The sequence below is a fragment of the Indicator indicator genome, chromosome 7, assembly GCF_027791375.1.
Source record: "Indicator indicator isolate 239-I01 chromosome 7, UM_Iind_1.1, whole genome shotgun sequence".
Classification (NCBI taxonomy): Eukaryota; Metazoa; Chordata; class Aves; order Piciformes; family Indicatoridae; genus Indicator; species Indicator indicator.
In genome coordinates, this window is record NC_072016.1 from 15,290,215 (window position 1) to 15,316,292 (window position 26,078).

Consider the following 26,078-nt stretch of genomic DNA (forward strand, 5'->3'; position numbering starts at 1 on the left):
CAATTACCTTATGCACATTTCAGTAGCAGAATGGCACTTGGCTTGCTCTAATAGAAACAACAGAGATGTAACTGACAGTTTTCAGAAAGACAATGTCCTTATGTGCATGCTGAAAATCTGGTTGTGTCCCCCTAATCCAGGCACATCCATTCATTGTGCAATCTGTCGATGGGTAAACAAATAGTGCAGGATTCATCTCAGTGGGATCTGGCCCTTTGGTCTAACCGAAGTCAATTCTAGGTCGATACTGAAGTACCATAGGGTAAGACTGAAACAAAAGCAAGAAAAAAACAACAACAAAAACAGACAAGAAAATATGGAGACATCTTTCATAACAAATACAAGGAAAATGCAATTAAAGATTTCCTTAAGAATAACTAGAGTTTATCCCTAAGACACATGACAATCAGTTTTATTTACAAGAAATAATTCTATAAGTTTCAACAGTTAAATCCATACCTGTACTTCAGATCTGTATTTAATCCCTAAGTCAGTTACTTGTAATTATTTATCATTAATATAAAATCCCAATATATCTACTTTTATATATTTCATGATTTATGTTCTAGGAGATGTATATACTTCTGAGTGCTGAAACAACTCCTCTTACTGCTGTTGCTGTGTTTGAGAAAAAACAATTTTGAAATTTTATACTTTCTAAAGCAAAGTCTATTTACAGATGATGTTCTTTGTTTGATTTATATATATATATATGGAGGTTCCATTGCTATAGTAGCAGCCAGAACTACTCTGGTATTAAAAAGAATGAAAAGGTAAAAAAACCCAAACAAATGAATAAAAAAACCCCACAACCCAAAATAACCAAACCAACAAAAAATCCCCCTGCAATTTAACTGCTGGAAGTGCTTTTTTCTAGTTATCTTGTTTTTTCAGTCTGTCAGCTTTTCATTTAGGTCTGATGTTCTCCTCTGACACTTTCTGTAGCCACAACTCAGGAAAACCTTATTGTATCAGCAGCAATATGGGCTAAATTACCTCTCTGCCACAAGGCAGAGGAACATAGTTAATTTGCAAATCTGAAAACAAAGACTTTTCAAAGAAGCTATCATTACACTCAGGAATATTTCACTACATCCTTCCAATGCAATACAGATGAGCTTCAGTGACAAAAAGCAAAGATATCAGTGCAGAGACCTATACAGGTCAACAAACCTTTCATGCCATGGCAGTGAAATGATCACCGAACTAAATGCACACATGTGCTGAGGATTTACAAACTGGAGAGCAGAGAAATCACAACATAAACCCACAAGTATTCTACAGCAGGAGGAGCATTTAGGAGAGAAGACAGGGAGCACCATGTGCAGTCTGCACATGCAATTAACATATATGTGTTATAATAAATTACTCTTTTGGGGTTTTTTTGCATAGGATATGACCACTACACCATTTTAATGGTATTTCACAGGTTTTTTCACTTTGCTTACATAATTTATCTCTAGAAATACTCAACTTGGAAGTGCACACAGGCAGAGACAGAGAGCAGTCACTTCACTGCAATTGCCATGCAAACCAGAGAAGCTCACTGGTTTTGCAAATCAAAATTACAAAGCAATTGTACAAAAGAAATACACTACACCGAAATAATTCTAATTACTGAAGCAGCCATGGCTGCAGTAGATAACTCCTATCCATAGTGGGAAGTGACCTTCTATCATTATGATTTACTCTGGTGATCCTGCGCTAGCAAGGGGGCTGGAATAGATGATCTTCAAAGGTCCCTTCCAACCCTCCCATCCATTCTGTGATTCTTCACTAATTTTTGCTCAAGCAAAAATATTATTTCAAACTTCCAACGTAACTTTTAGAAATTAATTCAAATCAATGAGGAAACTGAAACATTGTTTCATATGTGTATGAACCAGATTAATCAATGACATTCAGGAATCAAAGGTTTTGGTTTGTTAAATTCTAGAGATAAGGCATTATTCCATTTGTAATCTTAAAAGATTTGGAAGGGAGTACAGCACTAGAAAAATCTAACATTTTCTTTACTCCATTAAAAAAAGCATATGAATTGCCTTAAACAGATGAAACTAACGTAGACTCTTTTGATTCACACACTCCAGTTCTGATCCCTTGCCAGTGACTGCCCAATGCTACCCATTAGAAGGATGAGATAGGATCAGGTAGCTAATCCTTCCGGACCAATGCAGCTATCAACCCACAGAATATTTCTCTTACAAATAAATAAATGGCCTAATGTGAAGTAAAAGAAACCCCCAAACCTTTTGAATGGATTCTATTTATTCATTTGTTAAAGCTTTTTTTCTGAAGGAATGAAAATGTTCAGGCCTTACTCACAGTTTTAGCACTTCGTAGCAAGGAATTATGAAAACTCCAAAACTTGGACTATGATTGAAGTGCTGACAGGACCTTAGTAACTGTAGTATGTACAGTTGTGAGTGCCTCTTACCTGATAAAAAGTGCCATCCTGTGGGCAGACTTGCGAAGATGAGCAGTTCTGACACCGAAACTGCGAAGGAGATGATGTTCTGATCAGATAAGAGGCATCCACAGCTGGACATACACATCCACCATTTGATGGTTTAATTTTCAATTCTCAAATGTAAGGTTTAAAATTAATGTACTTCTTTAAACCAGGAAAGACTCCTCTATGAATAAACAGGTATTTCCCCTTTACTACTCCACCTCTTGTAAGGTCCAAAGGTTTGCCAGTAAAAGCTCATGGAGACACAGGATTTACTTGATCTTCATCCCAAAGAAGAGATTGCTAATTAGTTACTACTACAGCTTGCTTTTATATTACAAGACTACACAGAGTTAAGGAAGACAAAATCATAGAAGCCCAGATGTTACTGGATTTATTACCAGCACAATGCAATTTTTACAGGTTTTAGCGCTTCTCGTCTCTCACTTCAGGAGAGTGATTTAAAACTACATAAAGAAAAAGATGAACACATACCTGCTTATGCTATCTGTATGTAAGCACAACCAACAAATTCAGTCAGGAGTTGTTCTTATATTCATCACTTGATGTTAAAAAATATAGTTCTGAGATTTTTAAAAAAATCTAACCAGTACAAATAATGTTGGTTTGGTTTTCTGTTTGTTTGGGGTTTTGTTTGGTTTTTTTTGCCTGTTTCATTTTGTTTTGTCAAGATGATAGTTACTGTTGCTTCCAAACCAATACAACTGGCAAAAGTCTTTTTCCAGGTAAGGATGGAGGGATTAAATTTCATGAAAGTGTTCTATTATCACAGAAGTTGTTGCCCCAACCCTTCCTAATACACAGCCAATGCTAACAAATATATAAGATGGCAAGCCAAACAAACACTGATTTCAAGGTAGTTTAGGAAATAACACTTCATAAAGCTCCCTTATTGGTGAAATATTTAAGTTCAAGCAACCATCACATTTATGAGCATTTGCCTATATACATTCAAATCCCTAATTTTTAATCATAACCTATCCTTCTCTCTCCCCCTTCAGATTAAGATAAAATTTTAAGAAAGTTATGAATTAACTCCGCAGTGTGCTTAATCATCTGTCTTCTCTATCCATGCTTCAGTGCTTTTTATTTTGAATACTAAGAAGCTTAAAAAGAGAGTACAGAAAGTTTGGAATATTCTACCAATCAGTATATACCTCCACAAGTAGTCAGAGACTGCAAATCTGATTAAACTCCAAAGGAATGAAAAGTGAAGAAAAATCAACAGCCACACACAAACAAATGTGTAAGAGAAGAAATAGGGGATATGACTTCTAACAAAAAAAATTAAATACTCAAGAAAATATAAGGGTTACTAAATCAAACTGTCAGACCTGAAAGAAATGCCTTTTAATAATTTGATATTGTAACTCCATATCCATATGCAGTGAGGAAAACGCATTTAGCTGTTAATATAGATGTTAGTGTTATACATCGTATCTAGAAAAACAATGGCTGTAATATTAACCCAAACAATTAGATTTCAGCATCACTTTCAGCTGTCTGAATAGAATAGATTCTTAATAAAAAACTGCTGGATGCAAATACCCCAACCACTGTAACTCATGGTGTCATTAAAAGTGAATTTGCAGAGAAAAGAACAAGTACTTGGCTTTTCAGATACTGGAATTAAAACTCAGAGCAGAATTTGCATGTAAACTTTGTATACCTGCTGTTTTTAAGTATCAGAATCCACACAACATACATGCTGCAAAGTTTTACTCATAGGAGCGTAAGAAATCCAGAAAATAGGCAAAATGCACTTTTAAATCAGAGGTTTTTGAAAAGACACAGGATATATCTTGGTCCAAGTTGTGAAAGCATGTATGCTCCCTATAAAAAAATACAGCAAAATATCACTTATTAATAATGTAACAGCATTTACATTTTCGCCTCTTAGTCTCCATCTTGTCATATAGATGAATTCCATCGTATGGTCCTTCCCCATGATTTCTCCATTGCATAGTACATCCAGCTTAAAATATAACAGAACAAACAGTTAAGACAAAGGGATGCAAAATTCTAATGTCTATATGAACTCTGAAGTGAATCTCTAGGCGTTAATCCTAGACTCCTAGGATTATGACTCCTGTCATTAGACAGTAACTTCATTGGACATATATGAAGCCTGGATGAATACAGTATGCTGACAATATGCTATTCTGGGCACTAGAATTCTGCTTTATTTTTTTCACTTTTGTGCTTTCAGTTAAGGTGTAGACAGAAGAAAGCTCACTAAACTAGGCAGGAAATCACTACATATAGAGAGATAAACACCCCCTGTATTTATCAACACTACACAGTAATTGTTTGAAGAGAAAGCCTGTTGTTTGGAGGCCTCCTTGCTATGTCAATGCTCTTTCAAACCCAAAGATACAAAACAGAAGCATTGTCTTTTTTTTTTTAAAAGAAATTATAAAGTAACTTAAGAAAATTTGTTTAAAAATTAAACTGTAAATTACAAGGAAAATGTACTTCTGACTATAAAAACACTTCATTAACTTCATTAACTGAAGGTAAAAGAAAATGACAAATGACTTATTTAAACTGCATTACACTATCTTCTACCCTCCACTGAAAATGTTTGACAAGTACTACAATACTATAGCCGTAATGCTTTTCTGGTTTTCAGAGGAAAAAATGTCAAAAATTTGAAGTAAGCAGATACTATGTAACGCAAGCCATTAAGGTGCCAAGAACATATTAAATTATAATTAACATAATATAATGAAATCAAAATGCTGGTCAGCATGTCATGATACCATGACAAATGCCTGCAGTTACCTCTGCAATAACCTGCTTATATCAACTCAGCCCTGTGCCTAAGTTAACCTATACCCAACCTTAGACTAAAGCTGGGATGGTGTCATTTGTGCTAAAGCCAGCCTGCAGTTTGTGGAGTCACTGACCCATGTAAGAGAATTGGCTAAGGAAATAGTCTGTGCTGAGGTCAAAATTCTTGTGTCCCTGGGAAAAGGGAAAGAGAGGCAGGAGTCTCACACTTCCCTGTGCCACCCCGCATCATAACTCAGCGTTAAGAAATCCCTCCAGAGATTTGGAAAAGAATAAATTTAGCCTTGGAAAAGAACAAATCATTCATGCAGTAAAGACCCTCTCTACATCAAATCTCATCTAATTCCAGAGAAGGTGCAAAAACAGTATCAGCATTTTCAAAAATTCAAACGGTATTGCTCCTCATTTCTTCATCATTACTGGATAGTTTCTTACATCTAAAGAAAATGAAACTGCAGAGTAATTTAGTGTATGTCTAGTTGAGCTCTCCTTTTCACCAGTAGCTGCTAGCCCAAAACTCCATTAACTGACCTTTTATTAGCCACACGGAAAGAGAAAACATTCATTTTTACATAAAAATATCAAAACCTAATGTATCTGCTCCTTCACAGGTGAGCAACTGAAGTTACTACAATGGTATGAGTTCCTCAAATAGCACCTTTAGTCATGGTGACAAAATGATTGCATAAACTATGACTTCAAATACTGAACAAATACTTTGTGACTGGGCTAAAAAAATTATTCCTCAAGTCCAAATATGATTACATTTCATTAAAAAAAATATTTTGCAGAGAAATAAAAATACAGGCATCGTTCTTTCAAATGTACCTCATAAGAACTTGGAAGTTTTAATTTTAAACTGAGAAACTTCTTTATAGTTCCCACAGTCACTCGAGTAGAGCAGCGGATAAATTTCTTCATTAAACCCTAAAGCACCAGCAACAAAACAGAAAAAACATGTCAGAAATTCTGAAGCATGCAAGCCAGCTTTAGTGCAAGAAGAGCTGTAACTGGTATTTTTTTCAACCAGTAACCCATTTTACTGCGCTCTCTTCTAAATCATTGTAGCACTCTAAGTTTATTTTTGTTCCCCTTTTTTTCAAAATTGACAAGATGACAAGCAAACTTATTTGACCCATCTTTGCTTTTAAAGAAATTTGGAAAAGACATAGCAGGGAGAAAAGAAAAAAAAGAAACAAAACCCCAACAAAACCATAAAAAGCCCCAGAAGAACTTAACCTAAGTGTCTGTGTTAGTAACGTTGAGGGCCAAATAGAGTTACATTTCTTAGAATTTCTTCAGTCCTTGAGAGAAAAAGGAAGTAAAACATTCTCAAATAATTAAGGTAAAATACAGGGAAGCTATAAACCTGAGACACATCTACTACTACAGACTCTGTGACCCAGAACTTAGTAGTATTGATTCAACAGGAAAGCTGGAAATCTGAGACTACAACATGGTGAGGGAGACACAGATTTCTTAATCTTAGCACAGGGTTTTTTTCCTTGATGAATCAAAACTTTCTTACAGTAGAAAAACTTCTGAAACTGCACTTGTATCACAGCACATAGAATGTATAAGCAGTGTTCTATTACACATTTTTTTTTCTAATTCTTGTCTTTGTAATTTAATAAAACACTATTAAAATCTAAGAGGATTTCTAAATACCTTTTGGTAAACGCCGAAGGATTAGATTACCATTAGGTAATCTTCCCTTCAGGAATAGAAACCAAGTATCTCTAATTCTTAATACAGCAGTTAGCAGGTATTACTCTACACTTTTAGAGATGAAAGTGACCTGGCCAAGGCCACAAACGACACGTCAATGTCAGAATCAGGTTAACAACTCTAAAGACCTGGACTCCAGTCATCAGGTGCACAGCGTATCTGAAAAACAGCTTCATGCTGGTATGGTGAAACAGCAATCCTGAAAGTGTGAGGCATCTCACCTACAGCTAGCTTCTGAAGTACCTTTGTGGTAAACTGATATGTAATACAGTTAGATACCATCAAGGCTGTAGACTACAAAGCTGTAAAAAAACCTGGATTTCTGTATGAAAATGTAGTTTGTTTTTTTGTTTTAAACAAAATTCCAAGATGCATAGAAATGCCTCAAACAAAAGGAGCAAGTAAGTGTGGAAGTGGAGACAGCTCATCACATTAAAATTTATTGGTAACTGTCACAAAATGATTTGGTTCCTGTAAGATGCTATTCTGCCAACAAGAAAACCAGCACAGATTATCTTTACTACTCACTCTGACTACATTATCTCCTGACTGCCCATTGTTGCGTAAACAGTCGAGGCAGATAGCAATCTGTGGGTCACTCCTGTGATAATCTTTATCCTCTTCATTTTCATCATACTCCTCATCTCCTTTGGGTTTATCAGCTTTTGGGCTTTCATCTATAAAACATGAGGATGATATTATTTAAGTGTAAAATAATTAAAAGTCACAGTAGCAACAAATACATGTTTAAAGTAATAATTTTCAAGGGCAGATTTTTTCTTCAAATTAACTTTACACCAATTTAATTCAGTGCATTCTTAAGTTGATCAATTTATGAAACTCTGAAAACAAATTTTTACTATTGAAATTTTAATATAATGTACAAACAACAGATTTCTGTGTGACAGAAAATAATTAGACTGATGGATTACTTATAGTTATGACCATCCAGTTCTGTTTGTAACCAGCAATCAAAACTTCTCAACTGCACATGCATCAAGATCACTAAACCATGTAAACCTACTCTGTGATGTGGTAGTTCACTGTCAATAAAACACTGCTTTTAAATAAACAGTGGAACCACTAATCTCAACACTTGTGTATCAAAGACACATGGGTAATCATTTCATATTAACTGCTGCAATAGCCTAGTAGAGACAAGTTCCTGAAATGTTATGAAATAAACTAATGGAAGATAAAACTTAACTTTCATCTACTTTTGAACTGATCTAAAGTAATGCCATTGTAAAAAACTCCATTTTTTACAAATGGGACTTTACAAGTAAACAGCCATATGCTTATTCACCTTTAAAAAAGAAAAACGTAAGCAAAGAAGAACGGCTCCTTTATTTTTTGGCAGAGCACATATATCCCATACAATCACATATCCCATTTATCTCTCTTCACTGATGCTGTTATGTTTCTATTGATTCCTGGTTTAAAAATCTAACCATCTCCTGTAGTTTTCAAAGGTTTAGCACAGTTGAATGCAAGAATACTAAGACTAGCACGTAGATCTAGATAAGGCTGCAATGTATGTAAATAACCATAAAATGCACCATAAAATGGAGTAATTTTTTACAGATTTGGAATACACTATACAATAAGCCTATTACATACTTCTTTTTCCACTGGATTCTCAATTCACTTCTTTTGATTTAAAACAAAAGCTGCTTTATGTTGAAATAAAATATTACCACAAGTAACTTCAGTAAGATATTTTGCGTTTCCTGAAAAATTTTCAGATCAAATTCTGCTCTTTTTCTATACTCACCACAAACTTTTGAAGTAATTTAGAAGAGTTAAGACAAGAAAACAGAATGAAAACTTTAACAAATATCAAATTATGCCTAAGTTTCTAGACACAGTAATTAATTTCATTTTATTTACATAGCCAAGATGAAATTTAAGCTACATGAACTACTTTTTTCTTACAACTTTGAAGCATTTTATAATTATAAAAGATTTGTCCACAAGTCCCTATTAGATGTTGATACATTTAGTTGAATGTGCATCATACAAACACTTTGGCTCTATCATCTTGCTATGAACACAACTTAAAGTGTCAAATTACAGATATTTTATTTTTTCTGAGGGTGAAAGTCCAGGAAGCAAACTGTTTTAATCAAGCAGCTGCAATCTACCTGTCACATGCATTTGTCTAAGGAACCTGCCTATGATTCACAGATTCTTAGACTTAGTTATGCAGTTTGATAAGTCTTGAAAGGCAAACCAACTACAGAATTAGGGAAATTAGCAAATTTGTCATTCCAGAAACAGGCACACACTCACAAAAAGGTAGCATTTTTCAAGGTATTCTCACAGAAATTCAAACACTCCTCTATGTAAATAGCACTAGAATATCTACTAATAAATCCTTATAGATATTAGAATTAATGATGTTTGTACAGGCAGCCTCCAGAAATCAATGTGATGGTTCATCAGAGGCATCTTAAGTTCAGTATGATAGAAGTTAAAAAAAAAAAAAAGAGAAAAAAGGACAAACAAAACAAAGGAATTTTAATCTTGTCAAAATGGACTCTGCGTTCACCAAGTAAAAATCAGCAAGCCAAGACCAGAAGACAGGAAAAACAAACCAACACCACATCCACCTCCAGCCCTTTTTCATTAAGGCATAAACTGGTGTCTCATTTTATTTCCTCAACTTTTTTTTCTAAACCTTGTGAATTATGTGCTTTTCTCAGATATTTGATATAAAAATTATCACCAGAGAGTGAATTGATGTGAAGCTGTTTGCCGTCTTCCTTATCGAGTTCAGAAAGGACCAACAAAGATTTTTTTTTTTCTCTGTACCACAGCATCACCAATTATGTCTAGTAGCCACTCCCCTAGTGGAGTCACCAATGCCAGAGATATGCTTTGTTTGGTTTTTTCTTTCCTTTTTTTTTTTTTTCTTTCTGATATATGAAAATTGCAAGTTCTGTGATTTTTTTACAGAATCTTAGATGCTAAGGTGGGAACTCTGTGCCCTGTGGTACAGGATGTAACTGACATGCTTTTAAACTACTCTGTGTGACAGCAAGGCATGGTATCAGCAACCCTTCTTGCAAAAATTATTCTCACCAAATAATTTATTCTCAGGTGAGATTATAAATGCTTGTTTACGGCAAAAAAATAGTTTAAATGCTCACAATTTGTCTCAACAAACTGTCACGACTTTCGAACAGCCAAATTTTCATAGTGCAAGGATACCGTCACTGGCAGAGTTGGATACATCTGTAGCTACTTAAAAGTTTATTTTGAGAGTTAGAGTCTTCCTCTGATTCACAAAACAATGCAGGCACTCTTTACACTTAGTAACTGATCTCCATTAGATCTGCTAGTGAATTCAGGATGAAGGTAAGAACCAGAAGAATAAATTGGTTAAAAGTAAGTCACATTCTACGTTTTGCAAATTATATGTTACTCTTTTCTATCTCTGTATGTAGCAGAAAATTATTTTCTAAATAGCTAGCAAATGTCTGTATTTCATTACAATTATTTCCTAGGTACTTTTAAAAGTGAATAGGTTTTAAATAGGTTTTTACTACAACACTATACAACATGTTGCAGTAAACGAATATAATTTCATTTAAGCTCTCCTAGCAGTTCTTCATTTAATTATATAAGAGAGAAAAGAATCCTGTCCTTTATAATGGATGCCAAATACAAATCAACCAAACTAGTGAGAAAGAAAATTAAATAGTTTGAAGTTGAAATGGATATATTATTAACAATTGAGTTCAGGAGAGTATTGCAAGAGGATTCCTTGACAGTGATCCTATTTCTTTAGCTTAGCAGAACCTTAAAAACTTCTTAGGACTGCCCAAATCAACCAAGTTATGGATGCAAAACCTTGATGTCAGACTAAAAGGGCATAAAAACAGCTGGATGTAGTCCTTGCTTAACACCTCTATACTGAGCTCTCAAAGTCCATAGGTCAACTATAAAAATTAAAAACAAAAGAAAACCCACCACCACAAACCCCCAAAAAACCTACCAAAAAAAAAAAAAAAGTGAGAGAAAGAAAAAAAAAAAACCAAACCAAACAACATTTTGGAATCTATATAAACCAATTGTTTAGCATGCCTGGAAAACTGTTTTACTACTTGTCTGCCTAATTCTTGACAACCTCCTGTTTAACAACTGGTCAAATTCAGTAACAGATAATAATCTATAAAAGCTCTCATAGTTCTGCATCTTGCTGTGTTAAGAAAACTAAGAATTCAGGTAGAAAATAGCATGAGCGTTACAAATGAGAGCTTAGGGAAGTGAAGATATAAACAATGGTAAAACAGTGTCTGTAAAACAACTGGTTAACAGCAGCAGTATGCGAAGGTCTCCAGATGTGTTACAAGTTTCTGTAGTATCATTAAACTCAGTAAAAACAATGTATATGCCTAAGTCTTTGAAGAAACAGGGCCTAATGAGAGAGGAAAAAAAATCATCACCTTGTCCATTTTCTTGAGGTTTGTTTTTCTTCCAAAATTCAATCTCTCGCTGCAGTTCCTCTAGTTAACATCAAAAAAAAGTAATGTGAATTTTCAAATCAATACCACAGCTGTAGCGTTAGAAAGAGCCACATTCCCTCCATCCACTCAAACAGGTACCCAAAACCAAATAAGAAACTTACGTTCTCGAAGTCCAGGCACCAGCTTAAATATAATTTCCTCTAAGGTGTTATCCAGCCTTTCAAATGGAAAAAATATATTTCATGTTAAGTAGAAACTAGCATTTTATATTTTTTTTAGCCTTTCTTTAACAAATACTTTTAAATAACAAAATGAATTCCACATTTCTGGTAAAGAAACTATTTTAGCTTGAGAGACAACATGCATTAAAGCTTATCTCAGCCACCTCTTGAATGAATTTCTTTTATAAATAATCAAGGAATTTTTTACTGTATAAAGACAAAAGGGAAGCAAAGCAGAAAAACCAGCAATATTCTGAAACGTTCATTGTTTTAGTTTGTGTTACATACAAACAACTGTAGTACTAAAAGGAATGAACTTCAGAAGTGCTATCCATTTTTAAGGTCTATGTCATGAGTAGCAAGCATAAAAGTTATAAATTCCATTATCATAATAAGCGTTCGAGTGCTTTAGTAATATGGTTAAAAAAAACTGAACAGACTATTCTCTACCCATTACAACACAGACAAACCAGTCTTGGCAGGATAAGGAAGACCACAGAGCATCCATGCTGCTCTGGCTAGACAATTCTCAGCACCCAACATAATTCATTTAAACTATTTAAATCAGCCATGAGTTTGTCTACCAGATGACAGTATGCAGCACAGGCATGTCCTCTGACATTCAGACATTAAAACCAGAAATGGCTATTACAGTCCTTTCCAGAGGGCTTTGTTCCTGAAGTAAAAATATTTTTTCCCATTTCTCTGAATATTACCTACTCTCCTATCTATCCTCCACTCTCTAGTTCCACTTCCTCTCACTGTTTCATATCCCTTTCAGCTACCTCTCTTTTTCCTCTCTTCTCTGCCCTCTACATCTTTTGTGAACAGTAACTCGCACTGCCCACAACCTGAACAAAAACTCATCACATAAAGTAGTAAGTAATAGGGCCAGAGAAATTAAGTAACTTGTGATTCAGTCAGAAGCCATTGTCTTCGTTGTATTTTTAATTGCTTTAAATTTGCATCTAAATAGTGATACGTATCTAGCTATGTACATGTATTTGCATATACACACAAGTATGTGTACATGCTACTAATAACACACTATAGACCTCTTATAAAACATGACTGTTCTCTATCTTGTATTCACTAGCAGTGGCAAAGTAGGAAGACTGAATGATTTATTGTTGAATAATGTCTAAAAGCCATTTTAATATATAATGATTATCTTCTTATAATCAATACAAGAGCATTTCAAGTTCTCTTCTTTACAGAATTTGTAATAGAAAGTTTATAATTAGATCTATTACCCAGTCATCTTGTTCTGAGAGTCATTTCCTGTGTTATCCATAAGTTCGTGTAGACAGTCATACTCTAAGGAAATTCATGTTTAAGGTACAACTACAACCCATTTTTTAATTGCCTCTTCTTATGAGGAGAAAAAAAACCCAATTAAATCTTCAGCAAGTGAAAGAGACTTCCCCTGAGCCAAAGCAGCATAGAGAGTACTTTCTCATAGATAAGAAGGATACCAAGTGCGAGTACTTTGCTTCTGATAGATGACAACATAGGTCTACCTTTCCAAATGGTATGTTATTTCTTCTAGCCTCTCTTATAAATATCTAATGCAACTAGATGGTACTCCTTGCTATGAAGTTCCCACCACTGAGCACTGGGAACTTGAGAATCTATCTTGGAAATGGAATTCATTTCATGTTGTAAGAAAGCTCCAATCTTCATAACTTATTCATTAACAGAAAAGAAATAATGAGTTCAAAAGAAAGTATCACTATCTTAATTCAAAATCCCACTGACCATTACTTAGGATGGTACAATACATGCTGGTTTTTCTATATTTATTCTTGAAAATTCCCACTATTGAATACTGATGATGCAGAATTCTGCTAAATCAAGAAAATGACTTCTACAACTTAACACTCAGTGTTGAATTTCAGACTCAGGCTTATAGTTTCAACAGACCCTAGGGGCTACCAACTAAATGATACATCTAAAAAACTTGCATAGCTGGGAAGTTATTAGGAACTGAGCTTATAAAGTAGTTTATGAAGTATATATTAAATACCTCAATTAAAAATTCTATCTAAAGCGTTTGATGTCATTTGTCAGATGAGCAATGATATAGCTGGTCTCTACAATCAGAGTATAAGACAGGCATTGAGTTATGCAGGCAACATCCAAAAATTTACTCCATTATACTGCTCACGTGCTCTTCTGATGTAGCAGTTTAGCAAAGGTTTAAAACTGTTTCATAAAATAGAAGAAGGAAACTGCTAGCTATATGAAGTTTGTTGGCAAATAAATCCAACATCTCTAAAATGAGTTTGAGGACAATAGCTCTTCACACATTTCTGGTATGTGGTCTCAACTTTTTTCACCCTTCTACCGTTTCCTGCCTAAAACACAATATTAAATTACTAAACATATAATAGAGGTTTCAAAAAAATGCATTTTTCAGCTCCTATGGAATGGTCCTGTCAGAGTAAAAAGTATTTTTAAAATGCTTTTGTTTTCATCTTAATAGTAGCCTTATGCATTGTGTATAGCATTGCCTGTTATGGCTAAGAGGGCCTCAGACATCGACAGGAAATCAGAAAAATACTTGCAGTAAATATCTACATAAACCCTTTTAGCTCTATTCTTCCAAAAATTCAGGTTATTAAGACAAGCTGTTAAGTCCATTTCAAGTTGCTCTCCCCTATCTTGGTATAAAACTGAAGCATGGGGATTGCTACATGTACATGCACATATCAATCAAAAGTCACAGCACAGTATGACAAATCGTAGGAAACAGAATGATCTTAGGAAACAGCACCAAGCCTAGTAAATTTCAGATGTAAATATTTATTTTAACATTGATGTGAAAATATTTCTTCCTAAGTTTACAACAGTATTATAAACTACTAGTATCAGGGGTAGATGGAGTCTTAGGCGTGAGGGCAGATTGTGGCTCCATCACTTTAGGAAAACATGAGCTTCTTCCACCTATGATGACATTTCTTGCTTTCTCTGTACTATGCTTGTCGGACGGCTAGCACCTGTGTTTCAATATAATATCACTACAAGAGAATCCAGAATTTCAAGAAAAATATTTGTTTTAAAAAAAAGGATGTCTTATTGTGATATAAAAAAAATGCAAACTCACAAGAAAGGGTATTTTTAGAGTCAAAACTTTCTTTCATGAGTGTCTTTTCATGAATCTGACCGCAGATTTCATTTCACATTGGTAGATCTACACTCTGGAAAACATTCAGTTATTTGCATGATTCATTGTCTACATTCCTCTAAGAAGAAAAGAAAAGTTGCATGCAGTTTGGATTGCCCTAAATCATCTGAAAAAAAGAGGCTTTGAGAAAAGGAACTCTAGAATTTAATTTCATGTAAACAATAACATGTATCTGGCTCATTTATTTAATAAATTATTTATTTTAATTAGTACACTACACCCAGTCTTTCTGCATCTTTCCCTTATTTTTCCTCCTTTTGTTATATCTGAAGAAACTAAATTTACAATTTATTGGGAGATGAGAAACTGAAAGAATCTATGGCCTAGAACAGTCAACATAGGTATTACACAAATAAGCCATAAAGTTAGTTCGCTTTCAGGATAAAATTATTTTTTGTTCTTCCATTTCAGCAAATGTTGTGCATCCGTCACCTTACCTTAACATTTCTAGTGGATTGGTCTCATGCACTTGGTTGCCACACCTGGGACAGTCATTGCTGTCTTCAAAGTGTTGAACAATACAAGTCTTACAAACTGAGAGACAAGGAAAAAAACAAAAACAGAAACAAAAAACAAAAACCCAACTTAGACTAGTATCTAAATAATATTGCCTGAACATGACCTAATGAACCAGCTAACTACTTCATGCATCAAAGATAAAAGAGTATTTTTTTAAAGCAAATAATTATAATGGATCTTATCCACTTACTATTCCTCAAAGCCATAGCTAGTTCTGTTCTGCAAAGACACTGAGTTCAGCAGCACAGGTTAGCCAAGCATTGCTTTAAAGTATGCAACATTCCTACTACTTAGAATTCTCCCAGCAACATAAAATGCAAAATTCATACCATGTAGCACATGTAAAGAGTAGGTTCTGAGAATGTGCATACTGGAAAGCTCTAGCCCAGCAGAGTCAATCATCACTTTAGATGATCTGAAAATGATTTATACATATTAATTTATTTCTAACAGTGTTGCTGGCAACTGAAAATACTGTCCAAAATACTTACTGCAAGAGCAAAGTTCCCAGAAACTGTACACAGGTTCAAAGAGACTACATTTCCTTTTTGACATAGTGCCTTCAAAAGCAATGACAGAACATAAGAGAAAACATTGAATACTTGAATCTTAAAATGAAAAATTGGGATCACGACCATGGCAGGTGTAAACAAGCACAAAAACAACAGCGTAAATTTAAAATCCAATAAACTGAAATTAAACTAAACGAGGTGCTACACTACTGTTACTTCCCAGTGATTAATTGCAGACTGTAGATCTCACTGCTATTAATAAGAAAATGGAAGCCATGCTGATGAGAATAAATATCTTTGCTATTATTACCCTGTTACAACATTCTGGATGGAGATAAACTCTATCCTCTGTTTATTATTACTTCACCTAAACTGAAAGGAGAACTGCAAATCCATCACTAAATGGACTGAAAAAATAATGGACTGTTGCAATTGCAATATGCTTTCTGCTGAAACACTAATTTCTTTCATCAATTACCTAAACAACTGAGTACCTCTAAAACAAGCTGGGTAAATCCAAATTATATGAAAATCTTTAAGGAATCTTGAAATTCCTTTAACAAATGTCAAACATTAACAAATGCCAAAAAGAAAAGCCTACATTTATCTTTGCCTTACCACGCATAAAAGAGTTACTACAAATCAACTGATGCTGATAATGTACACCCATTTAAAGCACCATGTTTTACCCAGTTGATTTAAAACACTAACTTAAGGACATTAACTTTATAACTTTGGTTGAAATTACAATGAACTTTCCCCTTTAAGTCTGATGGACAGACTTCAGAGCTCTGGCTGTCTCTTGACACTCTCCTCAAGCTAAATAGCTACAGCAGTGCCAGATGCAGGGTGGGTTTCTATTGATCTGGTAAAATGAGGTCAGGAAACCTGTGAGTCTTTAATAAGACTCAGAATCTCCTCTATGACTGGAAATAACCGAAGTTATCCTTGAAACTGGAAAGATCTGAGCTCAAAGGTTTTTCCTTAAGATTTAGTGTCTGTTTGTGTTCAACCCAGGGACAATCAACAGAAGGTGGAATTCTTTAGCTGATCAGTAGTTCTTCAGCCATTCCAGCTCCTGCAACTATCTCAACTATGTTTCCTTCTGTCACCCAGCTGAAATACAAAGAAGCACAGGGAGCAACTGAAAGCATAGTTCAGTTTCTTCACTAATCAAAACCCAGCCACACATACACAATCATGTAACAGGGAAGAGGTACAGACAGTAAAATATATTTTAAAAGCACCTTTCCAAGAATATAAATCTCTGTTCTCTTTTATTAAAACACTTGATGGATGAGAGCTAGAGCTTCCTGAATTCAACTAGCTATGCCAAGATTAAATAGGTGTGGGATTTTTTAATTTCTTCCCCTACATCTATTACAGACATTTTAAACTGTGTTGTTTGCTTTAGATATCACAATTTATTTCACATGTTTTCCACTTCAGCTTAAAATGGTTTAATTTTTTAAGCTTTAAGAATAAAAAGGAAAGAACATGACTGCTCACCAAACGTGTAACGAACCTGCTCTGCAGTGCTCCCTTTAAACAAATATCCTTATTCTAAGCACAACTATCAGCACCTTCAAAGGTAACAGAGTGTACTCTCATTTCAGGCACACCAGCCTGGAGGTGAAGGGTTGTTGTATAGTAACAACAGGGCTTCCACAAAAGAAGCAGCAGCATCACTTTCCCAACTTTTTTGAACAGGTGTTGCTATAAGACATAATGCTCTATAAAAAGATGTACTAAGGGACAGAAACCTCCCAGGTGTCCAGACCTGAATTACTTGCAAGCACCCACCAATGTCATGCAAATGCACAGGTAGAATCTGATTAGCTGGCCAAACAGCAGCATGTAATATTGTCCAAACATACTCCCGGTTATCTTCAAACTCTAATTACTGTATCTTTACTTTTTTTTGATACTACCAATAGTCCTGAATATTGTACCAAATTGTGCTGGCTAAATCACAAGCATGCCATGACATTTGAATTGAAAAAAAACTAACAGCAAATAAAAACCAATTTGAAATTTTGATACAATGTCCATGAGAAGGCCCCAATGAAGTGAGATTTGCTATTTGAAATAGGCCACCCTTATATTGCATCATTCATTTATCTTGCTCCTCCTGAGAAGTGAAAAACGAGCCAATCATAAGGTGGTCCTATTCCAAACATCACAGGAAAATCAAAACAGGAAACAATGTAACACAAACCCATGAGGTAGAAGGCTCTTTAACTGACAGCAATATGTATTGGAATAACTGTAAAAAATTAAAAATATTTCAAACAGAAGATCATTTGGAGACATAGTAGCTAAACTGCATTTAACTTTATTTAAGTAAGCCAGAGATTTTTAGAAAGAGTAGCCTAGAAAAGGAAAAACTGCCATAAATGGAAATGGTTAACATCTTAGAAAATCTTATCTTCCCCATTTATTAACGAAGGAAATGTCTTCTATTTATTTTTTAAAAATAAATAAATTTTAAAAGGACAATTTTTGAGCATGGTTTTTCTGTATCATTGTCTCAGAGAGCATAAAAGCAATCAAATGTAGAGATACTAGGTCTGCATGAAGTAAACCAAAGGAAGGACTAAATAGGACTAACCTATTAAATATGATGTGATCTATAGTAAAAGTCTAAAATGAGAGTTGTAGAGCAAGCACTTCTTGGATGACTTCAATGAAAATGAAAATAAACATATTCTGCCCAAGATTCCAAAGGAATCCGTGAAACATGCTACTGTCAATTGAGCTTTCCAACTGCAGTACCTGGTACCTCATAATCTTGGTATCTATATTGTGCTGAAAGTGGAGATGACACACTATTTCTACCCAAAGAAAGTGTGATGATGACAATACCAACCAGAGTTGTGAAGTTAGGAATCATCTGCTGTCTCAGAAACTCCATTTGTTGGAGAACCTCAATTTGACAAAATGATGACATGGAAAAGCCCAACAGTTGTGAATAATATCCATGTGGAAATTCACCTGAAAGTCACTGAGGTAAGTGTTGTAAGGGTTTGGTTTACTCTAGACCTTTTCTAACCTGACTTGACAGAATCTGAGCTTAGGGAATTCTTTTTCAGTGGAGAACTGTCAGATGGAGTTGCTCTTCTCCTAACTGCTATAATAAAGGAATAGGATGGTCTTTGATGTTTTTGTTGTAAGCCTCTTGAAACAGTAGAAACAGCAGCATCTCAATGGAGTCAATCTTTCTAAAGTGACATCAACTTTAAATGATTGATAAAGAATAAAAAAAAAAATGTGTACTGGGTATTGATAAATATTAATTTTGGAACTGATAAGCCTAACCTTCCCTTATTTGGGAAAGTTTTATCAATGAAGACTCTAAGATTAACACAGTTCTTCAAAAAAGACTGCCAGTGGCTTCATATCAATACCAGAGTGGTTTCTTTTTTTCCCCTGCAAACAATTAGTACTATCCCCCTCCAGAAAGCACTTCCTTGCGTTTTAAAAAGACATGACTGAAATTCTTTGAAGAGAACTGAATTTCCTCTTGTTCTCGGGATCTGCACTCAAGAGGAGTTCTTGAAGCCTGTGATGAGATTACACTGATCTGACTGCTTTAAAAAGATTCGTTGATTTGTCTTGTAAAGGTATTTTAAACTTGGCATTGCTAGGATTTTTGTTTGCTTTCCAAACTAAAGACAAATAGAACCTATCTGAGCTATAGCTTTCACTTACACGTAGAAGAAATTTGAGATTACTACTGTTTAGAGAAATCTGTTCCACAGGATAGATAACTAACACACTTAGAATCATAGAATTGTTTTGGTTGGAAAACACCTTTAAGATTATCAAGTTCAACGATCAACATAACACCACCCACTAAAACATGTCCCAAAGTGCCATCCCTGTACATTTTTTGAATACTTCCAGGGATGGTGACTCCACCATCTCCCTGAGCAGCCTGCTCCAATACCTGACCATTCTTACAGTTAAGAAATTTTTCCTAATATCCAATCTAAACCTCCCCTGGTGCAACTTGAGGCCGTTTCCCCTCATCCTATCACTTGCTGCTAGGAAGAGGAGACCAACATCACCTTACTACAACCTCCTTTTAGGTAGTTGAATAGAACAATAAGGCCTCCTCTCAGCCTCCTCTTCTCCAGACCAAACAATCCCAGTTCCCTCAGCTGCTCTTTTTAAGACTTGTTCTCCAGACCTTTCACCAGCTTTGTGGCCCTTCTCTGGAAATGTTCCAGCAATTCAATATCCTTCTTGTAGTGAAGGACCCAAAATTTATTCAAAGTCAGATGGCTAACTCCCCAAAACCTCCCAAATACTCATTAACATAACTTGAAGAGATATTTATAATATAAACTCCTCAGTCTGAATATATTTATGCACTCTATTGAAACATTTTTTGGACAGATGGCACCCTTGGAAGCCATGAATGGTCCAAGAAAGGGACTAATAATTAATGAAGAGCTTAATCTCCAGGGTGAAAGAGGTCTTTGAGAAGTATACAGACAAACCATCAGGAACCAAGAGTATTAAGCCAGTCCTATATGCCCTATATTCCCTACTCCAACGAACATATAGATCTGGGATCAAGTCTTTGTGCAGCCAGTTCAAATCACAAGCTCATCTCATACCATTAAAAACCCCTTGAAACTGTAAAGCAGTACTGTAGGAATCTAAAACAGCTTTTGCTTTTTCTCCTGTAAAGCTATGGTGCTATGGGGATTTGCCTATCAGAACAAAATGTGATTTATTTATAGCAATGTAAAAGTAAAAAAACACACATAAATTCTAGCACTCAAGAATAATGAACTGATACATGATATTCCTAGTAGGAGTAGGATCATCAACCAGCATTTTCAGATATGACAGATATAATAATTTTTTGTTATTCTCCACATAAAACACTGAACATTTTTTAAAGGCTATCACTGAATTTCAGAGAATGGGATTAGGGATTAAGTCTTAAGTACTGGGTAAAAAGGATAGGTAAAAGGGGAATCTTTAAAAACAATTATATTACAGATCTATTTAATTCACCACTTCAGGGTAAAAACCCACCAAAACAAAACCCCAAAAACTGTCAATGCTACCAGTGGTATAAATTAACAAAACAACATAGGTCAGCTTGCTTTACTGTAGGTCATGGTGTGGCAGCAAATGGGAAAAAACAAACCCAAACCAAAAAACAGCTTAACCAAAATGTACACAGTTTGCAAGATTTTGAAGCATGTGCTACACAGACCATTGAAACAAGGACCTAAGTTTCATGGTTGCATTATGACACTTTAGATGAGACACAATAAAAGTTCAACTCACATAAGATGATTTACTACAGCAAATAAAAGTACTTGTGTGACATATGCTAATTGGCTGGCAACCATAACATACTACACAATGCCAGTACAAAGATACCTGGTTCACATGCTTTCAGATCTTTGTAATCATCTGAAGTATACAAATACAAGTGTCAGGACTGTGCTGAATGGCACCTTATGCCAACAGCAGAAGTACATGTTTTATGCATATCCATACACACACTGTGCAATGAGGAGACTCTTCCTACATTTTTTTTAAATGCTAACAAGGTACCTAAATAAAACTCCATACTGCATTTTTTAAATAAATATTCTACAATAGAAAGTTTAATTAATTACTTGCAGGACAAATTCTTTGTTAGAACTCATCATTTTGGTTTTTTCCAAGGATCTCCTCTCAAAGTCAATCATTCTTTGATCCAGTGAGCAAAGAGGAGGCATAGGATATGCACAGCTATGGGAACATCAAGCCCATCTCAGGGATAGCACACAGATGTAACAAGTCATTTAGTGTGTTTAATGAAGTATTTAATTAGCTATCTTAAAACTGCTGTAAAACCACTTACTTTTAGGGATGGTGCATAAAACAAGACAAAAAACTTTAGTATACCTAACCACCCTTCTCAGAAACTGCACATGTGAGACTGCTCCACTGTAAACTACAATTACCAGGCACAATCAGACTGGATTCACTTCAGTTAAAAGGGAGAGAGAATTTCAGTACTTGACAATCAAGAAAGACTTTTTGGGTTGAAATCTCCTATTTCAGAAGTCAGATCTACTAGCCTTTAAGACCTGCTACATGCCATTGACTGAAGGACTGCATCAGGAGTACAAAAGCAGCTCAGCTCATATGTCTGAAGGTGAGAAATTTTGCTGCAGTAAAGTTCTTTTGGTATCTTCTGGTGATGGCATAAGTTTTCAGCAAAATCTGAAAAACACTGTTTGCAAGATTATTGGTTTGATACTGAAAAATTACATCTCTGGTTATTTTTTCTGCATGCAAGGACATTTCTGAAAATTCCTAGACTGCACTGCTTGACAATTTCTTAAGGCAAATACTACAGAGGCCAACTAGGAGTAACAACCACTTGATCTGCTGTCCATAAACAGGGAAAATCTGGTGATGAACACAGCCACAGATGGCAACCTGCCCTGCAGTGACCACCGGATGACCAAGTTCCAGATCTTGAGGAAGGATACAAAATTAAATGGCAGAGTTAGGAATTCTAAATTTTAGCAGATGGGATTTTAGCTTATTTAAGCAATTGCTAGTCCCAAGGAGGCTATCATTAGAAAGTAAGGTACTTAGGAGAGCTGGCTTGTTTTGTTTCATTTTGGTTTTTTGTTTTTCCCAGAAAACGTATTTAGCCCTCAAGAGCTAACCAGCCCATTGTAAAGGGAATTTTGTCAGAAGAATTGCTTAGTACACAAAACCTGCTTGGTGCACGAGCTTCCTAATTAATATCAAAAAATAGAGCATATTAGAAGTGGAAACAAGAATGGGAAACAAAATTAGGAAGACCAAAGCCCAGCCATAGCTAAAACTGCTGAGAATTCTGCAAATAGGCTAGTAGGCTGAAGGAAATTCAGACGAAATGTGGGTCTGTAAATGAATGAGGGAAACACCTTATAAATAGATCCTGTAGAAAGGTCTGAAGCCCACAATTCCTCTTTTGCCTTGGTCTTCACAGGCAAAGCCTGATCCCAGATCTCCACGCACATCAGCATGACTTGGGAAGGAGATGGACAACCAGCAGCCAGGAAGCAACAGGTTATGGTCCACTGAGAAATGTACAGATGTATTCAAATTCACAGGCCAGCTGAACGCTTATCACCACCATCATGGTGACTATTGGGAGGTTCCTGATGACTGGAAAAGAGCAGTGTGTTATGCTCATGTTTAAGAAAGGAAGGATAAGCCAGGTAACTAACTGTAGCTACAGAGTCTCCCCTAGCTCCCTGAAAAAATACTAGATCAAATCCTATCCTTTGAACTAGATTTCCAGCTGCATGCGGGACAAACTGCAATGAGGAATAGGCAATACAAATTTACCAAAAGAGAATCATGGTTGAAGCTAGTAGGCGATATAAAAACATTCTATACCCTTTGAATAGCAGTTACAGAGGTGCAGAGCCTAGCTCTTCTCAGTAGTGGTAAATAGTATCACAAGGAGCAATGGTCACAGGTTGTTGTTTTGGTAGGACATTCATGAAAATTTCTTCATTAAGTAAGTAGTATAGCACTGGAAATGGCTAATTAGAGAGGCTATGGAGACTTTCATGCTTGGAAATTCATAACTCAAATATGAAGAGCCATGGCTGGCCTGGTTGGCAACTAACTGATCTGAAGATGGTCAGGACAACTCCAGAGGTCCCTTCTAACCAACATTTCTATGATTGTGTAAACAGCCTATTAATTTTTATGACTCTAAAGAATGTTCCCAAGGAAAGTTTATTTTCCAACTTTTGTAAGTGCATACTGTACTACTCAGGAGACAGATGATGGGATACACCTTTGAGCTCACATCTAAGCTTGCTTCAACCAGAAGTTCTTCAGCACTCAGGACAGCTGTGTAAGAGACCATTAAAAAGGTCTCAGAGCAGAACTTTACTACTTTTTTTTCCACAACATATGATCACAGGAGAACATCTTTGTCAATACATGTTTCTTACTTTCTCCAGAGTAATACATGGTACTCTCGGTATCTAACGAATTTATGCTGTTTCTTAAGACATTAATATCTGCAGATTTTGATCATTTCTGCAAGACTGTTTTTAATCATGGCAACTAGTACTACAGGACAAATATGAAAGGATAGTTAAAATCATTGGTAACTATTGGAATAGGACTGAAGAACAACACCTATACTTAAAAACCTAACAAAACCAAAACAAAACCAAACCAAAACAAACCCCACACACACCAAAAAAAACCCAACCCAAACCATTAAAAAGTTTAAATATTTTCTAATAGCCAAAATGCAAAATCATTTCTTACAGCATCTTCCCGAATTGTGCCACAGATCATCTTTTCCTTTAGAGACATAAGACTTCCATATCACCAATTGAAGGTTTTAACTCATCGCTGTAAGCTTTATATTCTGGCAACTAAACTTTGCTTTAAAGAAATACCACCTTCTTCCCTGCAGTTTTAGTTCATGACCCAAACACATGGCAGCTTTTTTGAGAGGAGACCTGTGTGACTATAGGACTACAGTGACTAGGCAGTAATAGTCACTAGAAGAGCTCACAATTTACAAGTGAACAAAAGAATTTACAAGTGAACAAAAGAAACAGATGCCGCAGAGAAAGACAGTGCTCCTTCTGCCATTATTGTTTTGTAACGAGAGCAAAAGTAAATAAATAAATTATCTAAACAGAAAGATACCATAACAAAAACAATATTCTTTTTCTGAGCTGATTTCTGATGCAACTTTGCTCCCCTCACCACAACCTTTTGAAAGTAACTACTGTTCACAAAACTTCAACCATTAAAAAACGTAGCTAATACTGGAAACCTTCCATTTGTTTTAAAGGGAAAGATAACTTAATAATGGCTAATATATCTTTTTCTCCCTCCAGTTTAATTCCAAATTCTTATAAGGACATTTTGCTTAACTTTGTTCCTCCTGAACTTAAATTCCTTTACCAAGTAATACAAATGAGAAGACTAATATCCCAAAACACATCATAATCTTTACCTGACATTAGACTTGCAAGGAGTCAGTTCAACATTACTTTTTTCTCCAAAACTAAACTAAAAATCACATTGTAATAATGGTAAACAATATCTTTCTACTATGAACGTGTTAGAATTATGTTTTAATTCCCTATTCACCTGAAATACTAGAGAAGGAACACTACAATGTAAAAATTAACAGTGAAACCATTTAACAGCTACAAGAACAGTGCACAGAAATGACAAGAAATGCTCAGACAAGACTTTTAACTTATACTTATTAAGAGTTTTAAAATGGGAAATCTACTAGAAAACATATAGGTTCTCTTACTCTTCTTTTAGAATAATTCAGATTTTATTTGGAAAGATCCCAAATTCTCAAGAAGGTCCAAGCAAACTCCTCTATTCAGCAACAAATGTAAAGAAATCAAGCATCTAAGTAATTTAGCTTGTGAAAGTAAGATGACCCAAGTTTGATACTACCATTCACACATCCAATGTAATTCATACACACTAGTGTTTTAGAAGTATTAGGAGCATAAAACCTCAATTTTTTTTTTTTTTTGGAGACAGTTTCATTCAAAGAGGTTTAGTTCTTAAATAAATGTTTTTGCTGACTTTCAAGAACTCCTATGCATCATGGCATGGTACACATTACAGAGATGTGGGCCAGTACTGACCAAACTGGTGCATCTGTTGTGCATGCTGCCAACAGGTACACTGGCTTAACTTTCAAAAGCATAGCTGTATTATAAAAATACCACAGCCAACCTAATGATCTTACATGTGATCTGCCAGGACACAGCAATATATGCTTGGTGCCAGAGCCAGCACAACCACCACTAGTCTAAGGGGAAGAAAAGGTGTATCTTCACACTGCAAGGTGATCAGCAGAGCAGACAAGTCGTCAAGATCATCCAGGTGGCTGGACAGAAATCTCCAGTGCTTCAGAAGTTAACAAAAATTGGCATAGAGATCATATTAAACATATAACAACACTTGAAGGAAATATCACTTGTGAAGGAGGGAACATTTTGCGAAGTACTACTTACAGGTATGGAGGCACTCAGTTACTGTAGTTGGCTTGATGAGATAGCCTTTACAGATATAGCAGGTGATATGAGGATTGAAATCTTTCACCAAGTGCTTCCTCTGAGTAGCCATTCGTGGGGTAGGAAATGC

At 35.3% G+C, this 26,078-nt stretch overlaps 1 protein-coding gene across 1 annotated transcript; it reads right to left on the reverse strand.

Moving 5' to 3' along the window:
• Positions 1-220: 220 nt before the first annotated feature.
• On the reverse strand, positions 221-26,078 carry PCGF5 (polycomb group ring finger 5). The gene is made up of 9 exons (XM_054382422.1): positions 25,949-26,078; positions 15,312-15,408; positions 11,628-11,683; positions 11,446-11,505; positions 7,523-7,671; positions 6,095-6,193; positions 4,359-4,448; positions 2,438-2,497; positions 221-268 (listed from the first exon to the last, which is right to left on the reverse strand). Exons 1-9 carry the CDS (start codon positions 26,058-26,060, stop codon positions 221-223), a joined length of 771 nt encoding a protein of 256 aa, XP_054238397.1. The 5' UTR covers positions 26,061-26,078.

Excerpts from the sequence above, each read along its gene's own strand:
- PCGF5 (XM_054382422.1), bottom strand. The coding sequence starts at position 26,060 with ATGGCTACTCAGAGGAAGCACTTGGTGAAAGATTTCAATCCTCATATC. Across the intron at positions 11,684-15,311 it reads AATCCACTAGAAATGTTAAG|GCTGGATAACACCTTAGAGG; the intron begins GTAAGGTGACGG and ends TCCATTTGAAAG. Across the intron at positions 4,449-6,094 it reads AACTTCCAAGTTCTTATGAG|CTGGATGTACTATGCAATGG; the intron begins GTACATTTGAAA and ends TTATATTTTAAG.